This window comes from Terrapene carolina, unplaced genomic scaffold (genome assembly GCF_002925995.2).
Source record: "Terrapene carolina triunguis isolate 2854851 unplaced genomic scaffold, T_m_triunguis-2.0 Scaffold58, whole genome shotgun sequence".
NCBI lineage: Eukaryota > Metazoa > Chordata > Testudines > Emydidae > Terrapene > Terrapene triunguis.
The window spans coordinates 113151277-113167990 of NW_020664409.1; the positions used below are offsets into that span (position 1 = coordinate 113151277).

Genomic DNA, 16714 nt, shown 5'->3' on the forward strand with positions numbered 1-16714 from the left:
GCGTCAGCAGGTAAATAAACTGGCCCGGCCCGCTAGGGTGTTTACCCTGGCGAGCCGTGTGCTGAACGTTGCCGACCGCTGATGTACAGTAACTCAGGATGAGACAGCACTGAGGGGTTCTGCAAAATAATTCAGGTGATAAAGTCCTTAGTCTCCGCTGTGAGTGTATGAACAGCAGAGTGTAGAGATTTGTGTGTGTTTCTGACTGGGGATTGAGTTCCTGGCTGTTGTATAAGATGATGTCTGGTGGGACGGGAATTCTGAAGGGTTGTCTGACTCCCAGTGTACGGCGAGGCCAGTGAGGAGAAGGAGCTGCGTTTGCATCGGAGAAGCAGAGTTCTGTTAGGTAAACAGGAACGTCAGCTTTCCCTCTCTCGCCCCCACATCCTTCTGTGTCCCAGCCTGACATTTATTCTGTGTCCTTTCTTATACAGTGCTCGTCACTGCAGGGTCTGAGTGCCTTGTATGAAACGACATGACCAGCGTCTGATCTGGGGTGTTTGTTCTCTCATCCTCTCCCCAGGGGAGAAGTGTGTGCAGGGGGGTGCTTTGTTTGGGTAGTTTAAGTATACTCATTGTTCTGTGTCTGCCAGCAAAGGCAGGTTAGAGAAACGTGCCTGGCTCTTGAAGTGGAAGGTGGGGAGGTTTAGGATGGTCCATAGGTTGTGGGGGAGTTCATTCCACAGGCTCCGGCTGGCCCTGAGAAAGTTCTGTCTCCTGCACAGGCGAGTTTTACCCTTATTGCAGGGAGTCCCTTGCGCCAGAGGAGTGGAGCTGTCGACTGTGGTCTTCATCCCGGAACGTTAGGCTCTTTTAGCTACGCTGGGCCCAGGCCATGGAGCACATTAAAGATACGGACTAAGATCTTGGCCATTGTCTTCCATGAATGCCTCGGCCAAGAGGCCGGTGTCCACAGCACTCTCCTCTCCTGATGTAACTCACCTTTCTAACCTCTACTTTTAACTCTCTGATGGAGGCTTTACTCATTCAGCTCTGAGTGCTGACAGCTGCGTGCTGTCAGAAGGCTCCATCTTCGCTCTTCTCCTCCTCTGGAAGCACCTACTTGGACTTGGATTTGGACTTTCCCAGCTTTAACCGTCACATCATTTCTGTGGAGATGCCACCTGACTCCATCTCCCTCTGCACTGATTGACTCCTCCCCTCTCATCTCTGCCAGCCCTGGATACCTCAGGCTGAAGAGCTTCCTGAGTTAAACCCTTTCCTCTCTCTTCTGCCCCTTACTCTCCACTGAGACAGCGCTCCCAAAGTCTCTCATGACCTCTTCCTAGCTAAAGCTCAGAGCCGCCATTTCCTCTCTTTGACCTGTCGGCCGCCTTCAGCGCAGTTGACCGTGCACTTCTGGAAATGGGGTCCTCCCTTGGCTTTCATGACTGTCTTCTCCTGGTTCTCCTCCTGCCTCTCTAATCGCTCCCTCTGGGTGTTCTTTGGGGGATCCTCTTCACAAATTCAGCTCCCAGCTGTATGCTGAGGACTGACAGCTACCTCTCTGCCCCAAACCTGTTTCCCTCTGTCCAAACTGAAATCTTGGCCTCTCTGTGACCTCTTCTCATGGATGTCTAGCTGGCAGCTCGAGCTCAACCTGGCTAAAACCAAGCTCTTAATCACCACCCTTCCTCAAACCCGCCCTGCTACCCCCTTTCTTGATGACTGTAGACAATACTACCATTCAGCCTGTCACGCAGGCGTGTAACCTGGGTGTCCTCTTCAACTCAGACCTCTCTCTAGAGCCTAGCGTCCAGACTGTACAGATCACGCACAACATTTCTGCTTCGTGTTTCTAAGATCCAGCCTTTCCTCTCCATCCACACAGCTAAACTTTTCCCCAGGTTCTCACCATCTCATCTCTCTCACTGCAGCATCCTTCTCTCGGGCTGTCACACACACCGTCTTGCCCTGCAGCTGTCCACTCAGAATGCTGCTGCCAGGATCGTTGTCCCAGCCCATTGCTCTGACGGTGTCACCGTCCCCCTGCATGCTTACGCTGGCTCCTCCTTCTCTAGCTCATCAGACAGACTCGATTTGGTTACATTTTCAAGGCCCTTCGACTGTCCCCAGACTACCTGTCACCTCTCAGTCAGTACTGAAAGGCTGGGTCCTGCCTCCAATCAACTCAGGATTCCAGCCTCCATCACTCGCTTGTTGAATTTTCAAACAAGCCCCTTCCTGCTTTCTCCTGTGCTGCCCTTCACTCTGGGGAGGAGCTTCCCGTAAACATCCGCAAAGCCACCTCTTTTCCTCCTCCACGTCCTTAACGCTCTCCTTTGCCTTGATGCCTACAAAATACTTGACAGGTGGGCCCTGATGCGCTGAGAGCACAGCTTATGCTGATCAATGTCCTCTTGTTTCCTCCTCCTCGACTGTCAGTCTATCTGTATCCACCTAATGTCTCATCTTATACGTAGGTTATAACTCTCTGGGCCAGGGACTCTGTGTTCTGTTTGTACAGTGCCTAGCGCAGTGGAGTCTGGACCCTGACTAGGGCTCTAGGTGCTACCATAAGACAAATAACACTCCTGTGACTGTCTGTCACTGGGACACGCCGGGGCATCCACCCTAACCGTGGCTCCTGACGAGATCCCCGTTCAGGGCGATTGCCTCACTGCTGCTGAAGCCCCAAGTCAGGAGGCAGATGTGTCCCTCGTGCTGGTGCGTGCACATCTACACCGGCATGCCCGCGGGACATCAGCTGCAAAAGAGCAGCAAAGGGGGCGTTGGGATTCCCTCTCATTCTTCCTAAATCCCCCACCCTCGACTCCAGGTGGTCCAGGATGCGGGAGCTTGGGAGCAGGACCACCTCTCCTCCAGCCTCTGCCAGGGCATCCTGTTCGCTCTCCCCTCACCTCCTGTCTCCAAATACAATCAAATACCTTCCTCTTGTTCCCAGAGCTCTGTCTTCCTGCCCTGCTCGCCTGGAACTTCTTAGCCACCTGCCTCCCCTGCACTACTCTGCTCCAGACTGGGGCTCCTGCCCCTTCCCCGCTCGCCTCGTGCGTGCACTGCTGTTTGATAGGAAATCATCCCTGCCCCGTTGCCGCTCCACCAATATTGCTGTGGTGAGTGCTAGTGCAGGCAGCGCAGGTAAAAACGCTTGTGCCCTGTCTGCTCTAGTGCTCACTCTGGTGGATGTGCACAGGGCTAGTGCCAGGGAGGGGTTCCCCAAAAGGGGCAGACAGCCCCTGGGATTCCCCAGTTGAGGGGTGCTTTTTCCTTTATGCTGTCTCATCTGCCTCCGAGTCCCTCCCTCTCTCTAAGCTCTCCATTTCTCATTGGTGTGTGAGGGGCTCTGGACGCTGCTGCGTGTGTGGAGGCTGCTCCAGGAAATGTGATCTGGTAAAGGCCAGGGCCTCTCAGCTGTCATTGGAAATGTTCTCTAGGGCAAGCTGAGGTCATGTCACTTTCCCTGCTTGCTGCTGCTGTGCTGTGTGGGTAGCTCAGCTGTGTCGGCGCAGCCCTTTCCCTTCCCTGAGACTGGAGCCTGCTCTCTGCTGCATGCGCGACTCATGTCTGTGCTGGATTTAGAGGGCTAAGGACATCCCCTCGCAGAGGGTGTTGCAGTATTTCCAGCGGGGGTGAATGGAAAGGAGACAAGCTTCATTTTGTACTTCCGCTGCCTTGGTCTCCCCCGCTGATCGCTTACCTGGGGACTCCGGACAAGTTCGCTTCTGTCTGGGGTTGGATTCCACCAAAGAGCCATTTTAAGTGAATCCCCTTCCCTACCTGTCCCTTGCACAGCTGACCTCCAGGGCAAAACCCTGGCTGGGGGGTATTTTCCCTCGGGCTGCAAGGCTGCTACTGGACTGTTATTTACAGGAAGAGCAGGGGAGTGCACTAAAAACCCTCCTTTGTAGCATCTGAGGCTTAACACTGCCCTCCTTTCTAAGCCAAAGTGCCCCAGGCTGAGTCAGCGTAGCCCAGCACCCGCCCCACAGTGACCCTTGGGTCATCTGCCCTTTCAAGAAACAGAAACAGGTTTTCCTGCCTTGTGCAACACATCAGGCTGGTGACATTGCCGTGTCAGATTGCAGAGCAGTGAACCTGGCCCCACTGCTGCTAGCAGATGACAAGTGACTTTCTCCTCAGCTGATGGGATTGGCAGTGAGTGTAAAGACGTGTGAGGGCACTTCATGAAAGCCCCACTTCTGCTACAAGCACAGCCAGGCTGTGGGACCAGCGGGTAACACTCGGACCTGACCCGGCTGAGCTTGGAACAGCAGGGTCTTCTCCTCTGCCGTCCCCTGCTCACAGGGGCTGCAGCCCTGTGGTGGCCCATTGGTTCTCATGGCTGGCCCTCCGCAAGAGGCTAGACCCCCGGGAAATGCTTTTCATTTGTTATACATTTTTGGAAATTTCTTCTTGTTTGGTTTTATGCATTCCCCTACCCTGAGGGTCAGGTCCTCCCCTGGGGCGTGGGGAGGCCCGGGTTGGGGGGTTGCACATGAGCCTGCCCTGCACTCTTCCCAGAACAGCAGCTCCTGTCCTATGGGGCTGGCTCCGTGCTCTGGGCATTGCAACCTGGTGCATAGCACTTGAGTTTGGCCTGGCTGCTCCTCAGTCATGACGACGGGGGTGGGGGTGGCCAGGATGAATTTGAGTGAGTCATGCTGCACCCCCACATGCTAGGTTGCAATTTCTGGAGCAGGGAGCTGGGCCCAGCCCTGCAGGACAGGAGCCCCTGCTGCAGGATGGAGTTTTCCATTTTTTTTCCATGTTGTTTCACATTTGCAAAAAACTGGGGCTCTACCAATAGCCCCACCCTGTCCGGGGGAAACCGTGTCTAGCCCAAAAAGACACCCACACATCAGGTCTTCAGCCTGCATTCAGACTTTATTGCCTTTCAGCCCCGCTCCAGGGCTTTCTGTGCCACTGTCCTCAGGGGCTGGGAAGGGAACTCAGGTCCATCTTCCACTCTGGGCTCCAGTATGGGGGCTCTCTAAGCAGTTCTGGGCTATCTGCTCCGACCCCCTGCTTCCTCCCTCTCTCATTTTGTACATGGAGTTGGGATTTCAGAGTAGGGATTGTGTTTTCTAACGTGCATTACTTTGCATTTATCAACATAGAATTTCATCTGCTCTGTTGTCACCCCAGTGTAATGAGATCCCGGAGGCACTCTGCAGTCTGTTTTGGCCTTAATGGTAGCACCCCCTGCTGGCAGAGCATGGCACTGCAAACCCTCCTCAATTTCTCCTCACCAGGGTCCTCTGTCTGTCTGGGGGATTCACGTGGCTCAGTCACTTGGAGTTCCAGCTCCCTTCCAAGGGAACACAAGTCAGACAAGCAAAGGTTCTTCTGTCCTGCCTGGGTTTCTTTCCACCCACCTCCAGACTCCGCTCCCAGTGCCTTCTGGACTACCTTGAAGTCTCTCTGCTCTGGGGTAGAGTGCTGACTCCCAGGCTGCTTCCCGGAGTCCCCTCCTTCTTCCAGCCCTTCCCTCAGGGCCTTCCACAGCCACTCAACTTGCCCCCAGGCTTCCTCCTCCAAACTGAGTTCTCTGGGACTGTTATGAGGCCCAGGTGTTTCAGACTGTCACCTGACCCCAGTTAGTCCTGGGAGGCAACTAATTATGGCACAGGTGGAGCTAACTGAACAGGGCTGGCTAGCCCCAGGTCTTGTGGCCCGTAAAGGGGCAGGCCACCCTGTTACAGAGGGACCTTGGGGCTTGGGGAGTGGTCCCCTCTGAGAGCCACTGCACAGGGCATTTCTAGGTCTCATTCTTTTTAGATGTCTGTTGTGGTTTTGTGCTCCCAGAAGGTGGCAAATAGAAGTGGCAGTGGGCGGTGTCCTCTCTCTGTGGTGATGGAGCCAGTTGCATCTTGCTGAGATGCGCTCCTGTGAGAGACCTTGAGCTGAGATGGCGCAGGACAGGTGGAGGATTGCAGGGCACTTCTGTTTTGGTAACGTGTGAGCTGTGCACGGCCCAGGATTTTGGTGCTCACCAGACACGCACAGGTCGTCACGCGCTATGTTCAAGGGCTGCTTCCAGCGGGCCCTCTTGTAGACTCAGCATGGGCTGCTGTTGGCCCCGATCCTGCAGACTTAGGCACTTGCTTAACTTCACTTGCAGCAGTTTTCTTAAGCACGTAGCGCAGCATCAGCCCTTAACATCTGGTAAGAGGGTCTCTGGAACGTCCCAGGTTACTGGAGTCCTGGCCAAAGACAGGGGCCAGAGAGCAGTGTGTATGTGTGGGGAGGGGGAAGGCATGTTGCCTTGCTCATGCCTTGGGGTGGCCTCATGACCCTCTCCTTGGTCTGTCCCCAGAGCATTGCTGAGTATAACCTCAAAGACATCTCGTACACGGTGAAGAACGCCTCGTGCCATGAGCTGACGGTCCTTAGCAGCTCAGACGACCCCATGGTGTTTCACTTCGAAGATGAGCGGGAGGCACAGAAGTGGTGGACGGTTGTCAGCAGCTCCCTGCGGGAGGTGCAGAAAGGTCAGCAATGGCAGGCCGGGTTCTCAGGGGCTGGCTGTGTCCCGGTAGCATTCACGTGTTACAGAGAGAGACGCAGGGGGTGTAATGCGGGGCAATGCCAGGCTTCTCCTGGCCCAGGGCAACACTGGCACCTCGCCCAGAGTCCCAAGGCCGTAGCCGCTGTATGTAACAAGGAGCAGATTGCAGGTCCCGCTCATATGGGGATAGGGACAGCGGGCAGGCCTGGTGCTTCTGTTAAAGTGGCTCAGCTGGGTAGCACCACAGCCTCCGCCTCTCACACCTGCTGGGTCTGGACGGCATGGTGCGTGTCGTCTGAGGTGCACGGCGTGTCTCTGGTGGTAAGCAGCAGCCTGGATTTGCTCTGTCAGTGGTGGCGATCCGGCGAATAGCGCTGGCTGGGGGCTCCAGGAAAGCAGGGGCCGGTCTCTGGCTGGGCTGTGCACTGATTGTAGATGCGACGCAGGCAGGCAGTGTCTGTGTCAGGCTGGGCTGTGGGTGGCTGGTGTGCACTGGTCAGTTATCAAGCTGGGGACAGGAGTCGGGGTCGAGCCGGATCAGGATACCAAGGAGTATCAGGCACCAGGTTACAGACAGGAGGCAAGTAGCGGAATCGGGGACGAACCAGGGTCAGGAGCTGGAGTCCAGGGTCCACAGCAAGGCATGGGCTGGAGTGGAAGCAAGCACACAATCCGCGTGTGCTCAGACAGCCCCCTAACTGGCTTCCTGGTTTGTATACTGGCATTGGCAATCAGGAGGCTCCAGTACTTCCTGCAGTGCCTAGCTTAACAGGGTCCCCCAGCTGGAACCCGGCCTGAGGTCCTGTGGCGAGGCCCAGAACCTCCATGGTCCCAGGTTCTAGTCTGGCAGGTGCTTACAGGCTGGGCGTCAGCAGGACTCAGATGTGGAGAGGCAGGCAGCAGAACTGATGCTCTCCCAAGCAACACCCACTCTGACACTAGAAGGAGTCGCCACTCGCAGATTATATAGTTCTTGGTGTGGCTGTTGCTCCTCTCTGTGCTGTGATCAGTAAGAGAGAGTTAACGTTTACGCTGCCATCATTAGGGTTAAGAATTAACACTCCGCTATGATGAATGGTGCAGTCCACAATCTTTGGGCGGTGGTTTCAGGTTGGCTGTAGGCTCGGCATGCTTTACTGAAGTGGATGCTCCTGATTCACCTTTTGAAGGTTTTCCTCACAACTGTAAGGGCTAGAGACTTAGATATCTGTGTTTTTGTAATGCTAGCTGAGATTCTGGAGCCCCCGGTGGCAGCCCTCAGAGTACTGGCTAACTGAGCTGCCACTAGCCAGCTCTGCTTGACCCCTGAGTGGCAGAGTGCCAGCAGGGTAAGGGTGCCATGTCTCTTCTCTCGGGCCGCAGTCAGCCACGGAGAGAACTCACTGCCTTGTCTGTATATTTTAGTACAGATTGGTGAGTGGATTTAGTGCTAATTCAAGCCAGGGACTGCTGGAGCTGGGTATAACGTTGGCTGGTTCCCTGCAGCGCTCTGCCAGTGCACAGCCATCCTGGCCTGCAGCGCTCTGCCAGGGCCTTGGCGTGAGATTGCGAGACTCCTTGTACCAGCAGCTGCCCAGGGTCTCTTCCTCCCGCCCTGGCCTTGCCCTTGCTAGGAGGGAAGATAAGCCTCACCATGAGGGAGCGAACTGGTGGGAGAAGGTCTGGAGAGATAGGAAGGGGCCTGGGAGTAACTGCACAGATTCCCCCGGGCAAGGGGGAAGCTGCGCGCCCACAGGGTGGGAGGAGCAGAAACGCTGTCACTGCCCAAAGGGATGCCCTGAGGAACCAGGGAAACAGCGTGTGCCTGCTTCCTCGGGTGCTGCGATTGTCGGGGTAACTGTGACCGTGGCGGGCGAAGCATTTCAGACTGTGTGTGCGTGAGCTGACGTTAGCCCTTCAGTCGCCGGACACCTGGGTGGGGGCAGATTGCAATTGCCCCCCTGCCATTCGCAGCCCCTCCAGGAAGCCCCCATATTGACCCACCTTTTCCTTGCGGAACTAACACCGGAGCTTCCCAGGGACGGCGCTGGCTTGGCTACAGCGGCCCCAACGACGCTCTCCTGGTTCTCTTTCAGCTGCCGAGAGTCCCAGTGTGCTGGTGTCACAGCCCTCTGCCAGCGGGAATGCGCTGCCTGCGCCACCATCAGACGCGTCTCAGTCGTTGGAGCTCACCAATAAAGGTAGTGAAGAGTGGAGGGTTCCTTGGCCCTTCACGTAGGGCAGGAACTGTCACCGCATGGCAGCTATGGGCGTGAAAGCCCAGGGCCAGGAGCCCAGCTCCGCCTGCTCCTTATGCTCAGGCTGCCAGACTCCTCTCTGAAAGCCGCCAGCTCTATAGGCCTGGGACACAATGGCCCGAGATCAGTGCCTGTGCGGGGGCTCAGTTTGGATGCTCAGGTCAGCCGAGTTCAGCTTGACAGAAATGACTAAAGTCTTGGTTGTTTCAGCCAGCGCCCTTCTTTGCTCCCACAAAATCCCCTTTTCTCTCCTACCACCCTGCGTGTGCCCCTCTAGCAAGGGCAAGTGGCGCAGGGCCACGCCGGCTGAGGCATGCAGAGGGGTAGTTGCAGTGCAGGCGTGGGCTGCTGCTCCTCCTGGGGGCTGCACGCCCGGCCCTGGGTGGCCAGAGTCAGGGGCTGACCCCGGGGGAGGAGCACTTCCCCAGTCTCCCTGTGGAGCCTGTGTGCTGCTCCTGGACTAGCCGCTAGCCTGCCCACAAGGCCAGAAGCAGCACTCCAGTGCTCACCGCGAGGCAGACACACTGACACAAACTCGCCCTAGCTCGGTGTCTCCTGCCTTTCCTAGAGGAGTTAGCGCTCCGCCTCGCGAGAGCCATTGAGTCTGGGGACGAACAGGCGGCCTCGCAGTGCGCCATGGCGCTGGCTCGGCAGCAGGCCTCCTTGCGCATCCTACTGAAGGAATCCAGCTACCCCCCCAACGAGATCAGGTGAGCCCCTTCGCACTCGCCGTGGGCACCCTGCGCCTCCCCTGCATGGAGCCAAATGCCAGTGGCCAATCTCCCTCGCTCTGCCATTGCTCCTTACTCCTGCCCTGAACATCCAGCCCTTCCAAAGGGGCCCTGGAGCCCTCTGGGGCAGGGGTGGTCTGGCACAATGGGGACCCAATCCTGGCTGGAGCCTCCAGGTGCCACCAGACTAGAAAGAGTCAGTAAGCTTCTCTCCTCTCCTAATGCTCTGCAGAGCAAAGGGTTTTACTTTGCTGGGGCATGTGGGGAGCTCACCTTCAGCACGCCTTGGCCCCTCCCCCTTGCTACTCTGTCACTTGCGTCTTTCCTGGAAAGCCCTTGTGCTGGAGCCCGGGTGTGAGCACCGTGTGTCAGGGCAGAGGTAGTGTCTGGGTGTAACGTGCTGGGCGAGGCAGCGCTGGGATTTCTCTACCCCCTGGAGCCTGCTTGTCCCTGGCCTTCAGGGAGTGTCTAGTAGCCAGTGCAGCACTAACACAGACCCTGCTGACGGGCACCTGGCCTCTTCTCTCAGGATGAAGGTTGGAGTGGAAGATGCGACGTGCTCCGCCAACATCACCATCAGAGTCCATGCTCACATGACCATTGGGACGCTGAGGCAGCAGGTAGGACACGGCGCTAAGGCACCTCCCCTCCTGCGACTGGGCCATGGGATGCCAAGTCCCACTGGCCCACGGAGTCCATCGCCTGCCTTTTAGCAGGGCCGCCCAGAAATGCTTCAGCTGTAAATTCTTAGCCGTGCTGCATGTCTGGAGAGAGAGCTGGGGATCCAGTCTGCTCCTCTCCTCTAGCAGGGCTGGTGGTTCTTCACTGGGGTCTGAGGAATGCTGGTGGACACTAGTTTGAACCCAGCTTGGCGCAAAGCCACAGGGTGGAGCTGAAAGCTTCTGGGAGGCATGCCGTGGGGGGGTGCCGTGGTGGTGGAATGTCCGTTGGCTTCTCCCACCCCGCAGGTTTTCCAGGATTACGGGTTCCACCCCAGCGTGCAGCGGTGGATCATCGGCCAGTGCCTGTGCGTGGACGATCGGACGATAGGCTCGTATGGCATTCGGAAGGACGGAGACACAGCCTTCCTGTATCTGCTGTCAGCCAAGAGGGCCAACCTGTCCGAGCAGCGCTGCGAGGAGGACCAAGTGCTGGTCATGCTGCCCCCAGCCCCCTCGCTCCCAGACAGCTCTGGCACCGACGAGAAACGCAAATACAGCACCTTGCCAAACATGGCTCCAAAGAAAGGTCTGACGTGCTTCCTACTGCTCACAGACGGGAACCCTAGGCGGGGTTGGGGCCAGATCCTCCGCTGGAGTGAACAGGCTCAGCGTCCCCCAAGACGGGAGCCAGCCACCTGGACGTACCCTAGCTGAGGATTGGGCCAGGGGTTTGTTACTGCTGAAATGCTTCCAGTCCCAGGCGCGGGGCCAGAGAGACAGGCACAACTGCAGGGTCTCAATGTGCGGATGAGACAGTGGTGTAGGGAGGAGGATTTAGGAGTATTAGGAACTGGGGAACCTTTTGGGAAAGGAGCCCACGCAGGAAGGATGGGCTCCACCTAACTCACCACAGAACCAGATTGCTGGTGTGTACAATTCAGAAGGTCGAAGGGCTGGGGGAAAGCCGACGGGTGCGGAGGAGCATGTGGGTCAGACAGAGACAGCCCTTAGGGGAGGATCAATTAATGGAGATTCTCTATTTCCTGGTAAGGAGGAGAGGATGGAAGTTGGTAAAGCACAGGTAGGAGGTAGTGAGGAACAGTCAGAGGTAAGAGTCCCATTTAAATCTAACACATGAAGGCAAGGAACTGAATATTGACAGAATGTACAAGGGCTTGTATAGAGTAATCCATGGGACATGGTAATACCAGGGTTCAAAATATACAGGAATGACCGAGTCGGTCACGCTGGTGGGGACGTGGCATTATATGTGAACGGAAGTGTAGAGTCAAATAAAGTACAAATCTTAAATGAATCAAACCGCACCATAGAATCTCTATGGATAGAAAGCCCATGCTTGACCAATAAGTATGTACCAGTTGGAATATACTATTGACCACCTGACCAGGGTGGTGACACTGATTGTGAAATGCTCAGGGAAACGAGAGAGGCTACAAAGGCAGAAAATGCAGTACTAATGGGGGATTTCCACTATCTCCATGTTGACTGGGAACATGTCGCTTCAAGAAGAGATGCAGAGATAAAATTTGTAGACACATTAAATGACTGCTTCTTGGAGCAGCTAGTCCTGGAACCCACAAGAGAAGAGTCAATTCTTGATTTATTCCTAAGTGGAACACAGGATTTGGTCCAAGAGGTGAATATATCTGAACTGCTTGGTAATAGCGACCATAATGTAATTAAATTTAATATCCTTGTCGGGGGAAAAATGCCAAAAAAGAAAACACCCCTATAGCATTTAATTTCAAAAAGGGGAACTACACAAAAACAAGGAAGCTAGTTAAATATAAAGGAAAAGTCGCAAGGGTGAAACATCTGCAAACTGCATGAAGACTATTTAAAAACACCGTAATAGAGACTTGCACTAAATTATACCCCACATAAAAAAAATAGTAAGTGGATCAAAAAAATGCTACCCTGGCTAAACAACAGAGTGAAAGAGGCAGTTAGAGACAAAAAGGCTCCTTTGAAAATGGGAAGTCAAATCCTAGTGAGGAAAATAGAAAGGAGCCTAAACTCTGGCAAGTCAAGTGTAAAAGTCTGAGGCAGAGTCTACTATGAAGTGGTACAACTAGTTCCAAAGCCCTCTTCCCCCTCTCACTAACAGCTGTCTCTTTGAGAGTTCACTGCCAGGTGAGTGATGGGGGCTGGGGAGAGGCTGGCCCGTTTGTGCTGCTACCACTGAAATGGGAGGAAGGGGAGTTGTTCAGCTCCCCTGTAGAGTGCTCTGCCCCCAGTGGGGGTGGGGGGCAGTCAGAGCACAGGGCATTGCATACTGAGCTGTTCCCAGCATCTCACTGGGCAGTCATGGTGCAGATGAGAGGCCTCTTCCCCCGTGCAGTGATCTGCGGTGGCACAGCTCCCTGCACAGCCAGGCCTTGGTGACCGTCCGTGTGACGCTGAACTGCACTGACTCAGCCAGGCGAATTTCAGACCTGGTGTTTGTAACGTGTCTGTTTGCTGGTGTCTGCCCCTCTAGCGTGGGTCGCTGACAACAGCGGGAAGATGAATATCGGAGAAATCAGCCACCATCTGGGCATGCTGCAGCTCACCAATCCCTTACCCAGCCAGTCCAAAGCGCCCCCAGCCGCCGCTGCTCCACCGTCCCCCGTGCAGGTATGCACCCGTCTGACCCCTCCCCCGTGCAGGTATGCACCCGTCTGATTCCTACCCCCAACCTGCCCTCACCTGTGCAGGTATGTGCCCATCTGACACCTTTCCCCGCCTCATCCTCCCCCGTGCAGGTATGCACCCGTCTGACCCCTCCCGCCCTCCCCTGTGCAGGTATGCACCCGTCTGACCCCTACGCCCACCCCACCCCCTCTGCCCCTCCTCTGCTATCATGTGGGCAAGTTTGTACCCTGTCTGGCTGCACCACCCTCCCCTTCAAGAGCCCGGGGACTCAGGCCTGAACAGGCCAGGTGTGAAGAGCAGTGAGTGAGGACAGTCCTCGTGCAGTGGAGTAACAGGCCCGCCTTTCGCAGACACTGTCTCTGCCTGGCGCTGCCTTGGGGCCATCACGGTCAGAGGCCTGGTCCCCTGGGAGAAAGTGCACACACAGCTCTGGGCGGGGGGGCTGACCCCTTCTTTCAGAGGTGGATTTTTTCTGCTTCTGTGTCTGTTGCATGTCCTTCAGCTTGGCAGTCCACCTTCCCTGGGAGCCTGCAGGGGAGACCGTTAACCCGTGTGCTCCCACAGGCGCTGGGGGTGTGGTTCCCAGGCAGTTGATGGAGAAGGCGGCAGCCTCTCCTGCTCGCTCAGTGCTGTGTGGGTGAAGGGCTTGTCTTGTTCTCTGCAGACAGGCTGGTCATGTGCAAAATGTACCTTCATCAACAAGCCCACGCGGCCAGGCTGCGAGATGTGCAGCACGGACCGGCCGGCGGAATACATGGTGCCGGGCAGCTACCGACCGGATGAGACGGAGCTCTGGAGGATGCAGCAGGAGGAAAAGGGGATCTTGCAGTACCAGCAGGTAACTCTGCAGGCAGCTCTGCCCCGGGGGGCAGCCATGGTGCCCGCCCCGTTCTGTCGGGGACAGCGCCAGGGGAGGATGAATCTATAGTAGCTGCCTACCAGCAGCCACTTGGTGGTGTTTCATGAGTGCATGGATGCCCTGGCAAGGACAGCTACTCACCAGGGGCCCCGCCAAGTGGTGCCAGGGAGAGCTGCCCTCTCTAATAGCGAAAGGCAGGCAGGGGGCTGGCAGGGCCCAGCACACAGGGAGCCTGTGGCCCTCGGCCCCTCCAGCCAGGCTGTTACAGGTGAGGGCAGCCACTGGCCATGCTACAGTGGGACTCTGTCGGCGTTTCCCTCACCCGCGCCTCTACAACAGGGCAGCAGTGACTTCGGTAGGGCCCCGTTCACGGGGGCGGTGGGCTTTCCAGCTGTGGGTGCGGGGCAGTGCAGCCCGAGCTTGGCATGACACGGACTCCTGGACTGGCAGCTCCTTCCCTTCTCTTTCAGCTCCATGCCCCAGCGCGCTGTGGGCGGGCACGTGTTTGTCACGTGCGGCGAGTGGTGAGGAGTGGAAAGAGCTGCGGTTGGGCTGGCTTGGCTAGCAAGGCCTTGGCTGGGCTAGTTTGTTGGAGCTGTATTTCCCATGGGGTGACAGCACCAGCAGACGCCCCAGTGTAGACAAGGCTCCAACAGGCTGGGGCTTGGCTGTGCTGTGGCTTCAGCCAGGGGCGCTGCCCCCGTTGGGAACTGTGTCTCCACCTGCTACCCCAGCCAAGGCCCAGAGTGCTGCAGGGCTCCGGCGAGTCAGGCTCGGCGACTGACAAAACTCTTCTCTGCTTTCTTTTTTCTCTCGTGCTGGAATCTCACTAGGAAAAGGGAAGGAGAGAAGATGGCTCGGCCACACACTACACCCAGAGCCCAGGCTCCCTGGATGACTTCATCCACCTCTCCTCGGAATTCTGCTAGCCACGTCTCATGCCTGGCCGCCCTGGACTGCCCCGCCCCAGCCCCTCTCGCGCTGGCCTGAGCCCTCCCCTGCGCTGCCTGGGGCATCCATTTGTGCCGGGTCACCATACTTGGTCAGACTGTAGAGTCAGTATGGTAACTGTGTTCCCACACGGAGAGCAGCGGGCAGGCCGCGGCGTTATACTGTGCTGCCAGTGACTGTGGGGCTGCCAAGCCATGGACAGAGCCACTGCCAACTGGCCTTGGGCCTGCCCCAAAAGGGGTGGATCCCAAGCGAGAGCATGGGTCTCATTGCGCAGAGAGGCCTCTTTCCTGGTGGCTTGGAGGGCTGAGGATCTGGCTGAGCTAGGTCTGGCCTGGCGGGAGTGAGGCAGCTTTCTCAGGCAGTTTCACGTTTGTCTGCATCTTCCCTGCATGGGTTTGGCGATGGTGCTGAGAGACGGAGCGAGTGGAGTATGTGCTAGCACAGGGCCAGGCCATGGGAACGCTGCAGCTTGGAGTGGCTAGTGCTGCCTCCCGTGGCTTGGGGGGTGAGGGCCCTTCGTGGTGCAGGCAGAGCTCTTCCCCACCCTCCATGGCTGGTCCTCGCCTAGGAGGGCTGCACACACCTCCCTACGCGGCTGGAATGGCGGCTTTCACCAGCAGCACCGCCTCTGCGGCAGGCCCAGGCCCTGCCTGTTTGCGTGTGCCAAAGCACAGCTCCTGCACCAATGGTCTGTCTCTCTCGTGCGCGTACAGGCCACGCGCCTTGGGCAGCTGCCACACAGGGCTTCCTGAGGAGGCTGCGTCCCCTGTCGGCATGATGGCGTGTGGCTCCGTGGGGCGAGGGCCCCGTGGTCTCTGCCTAATTCTTTTAGGGGAGAGCAGTGTAGGCAGATCTGACGCCCCTGCAGAGCGGCACTGGCTGCTGCCGTCAGTCACTGCTGTGCTCTCCGTCAGCGTGGGGAGCCGGGAGGGGAGGGTGGGGTCCCCGCCCGGTATCTCTCCCCGGGAAGTCCCTGCCTCCCTTCCGGTTATATACACTGCAGTTAGTGCTGCTGCCAGGCAAGTTGGGAGAGCCGGGGAAGGAAGGGAAGCGCCTCCCAGAGAGCCACTCTCATCCCAGGCTTCAGGGCGCTTGTTCCGTTAGCCTTACAGACAACAAGGGGGGTGGGTGCTGCTGGGGATCACCCTCCAGCCAGCCAGACCAGGAGAGCTGCAGAGGTTGTTGGCCGGGGCTAGAAAAGGGCCCATTTCCCCAGGGCGTAGGGCCTGACCCCTGCCAGGCCAGCTCCAAGCCTCTTGTGCCCCTGGGAATTGCAGTGCCTTGCGCCAAACCACGGGAGCCAAACTGCCCAGCCAAGAGCTGTGCTGAACCGACACAGAATAGAGCCAGCTGCAGGTGCAGCCCCTGGCCAGTCCAGGCCCCGCCTGCTGCAGGTGGAGGCTGCTCAGGCTACGATGCAGCACTGCATGCTGGGGCCCCTGTATTAAAGTGGGGAGCTGCTGTGGGCTGCACCTGCCCTGCCAGCCATGTGTGGGTCACCTGCACGAACACTTCCTGCGTAGCCGTGGGGTGTGCGGCTCCGGGACCCCCCGGGGGAAAATGCAGGCTAGAGCCAGCCCCCCAGCTCAGGAACTCCTGCACCTGCCTTCTGGAGTCCCACATGCAGTGGAAGGGCAGGGCCTCCTCTGTGCTTAAGCTAGTACGGTCGTGGGGCTGGCGTTGGGTGCAGGGCCGCATGCCTACTCAGCTTGGGGAGGGGGTGAGTGCTTGAGTGACTTCCTGCCTGAGGAAGGAGGGTTTGACAAATGCTGGAGCAGGAGGAGTCCAGAAGAAAGAGCCCTGAGCTGGAGCTGCAGCTTAGAGGAGATTGGTTTGACTCTGGTTACGGGACAGGAGTGGCAGTGTCGTGTGAACGGGGACTGGACAGAACTTCTCTCCCAGGAGTGTCAGGACTTGCAGTCAGGCACTGGCCTGGCTCGCAGTGTGGGGAGGGTAAGGGAGCCACCTGCTGAATAGGCCAGAGATGAGCCAGGTCTGGAGGTGCACAGCCCGCCCTCCAGCCGTTTGTCCGCTGTCGTGGTTTTACTGCGGAGGAAGGTGAAGGGTGTGGTCGCTCTGCTGCAGGTACGGAAGCAGCAATGCAAAGCTGTCAGTGGAGATGGGACTGGAATCCCAGGCCAAAGTCA

The 16714-nt window shown here is 57.3% G+C and overlaps 1 protein-coding gene across 1 annotated transcript in view; it reads left to right on the plus strand.

Annotated features, from left to right (window-relative positions):
- Positions 1-6250: 6250 nt before the first annotated feature.
- Positions 6251-16714, plus strand: part of SHARPIN (SHANK associated RH domain interactor) — a 30301-nt gene continuing 19837 nt past the window's right edge. The window contains exons 1-7 of the mRNA XM_026660078.1: positions 6251-6452; positions 8545-8649; positions 9275-9416; positions 9967-10057; positions 10406-10685; positions 12600-12736; positions 13419-13592. Coding sequence (XP_026515863.1) covers positions 6251-6452; positions 8545-8649; positions 9275-9416; positions 9967-10057; positions 10406-10685; positions 12600-12736; positions 13419-13592 — 1131 coding nt within the window. The remainder of the gene's footprint in view (positions 6453-8544; positions 8650-9274; positions 9417-9966; positions 10058-10405; positions 10686-12599; positions 12737-13418; positions 13593-16714) is intronic.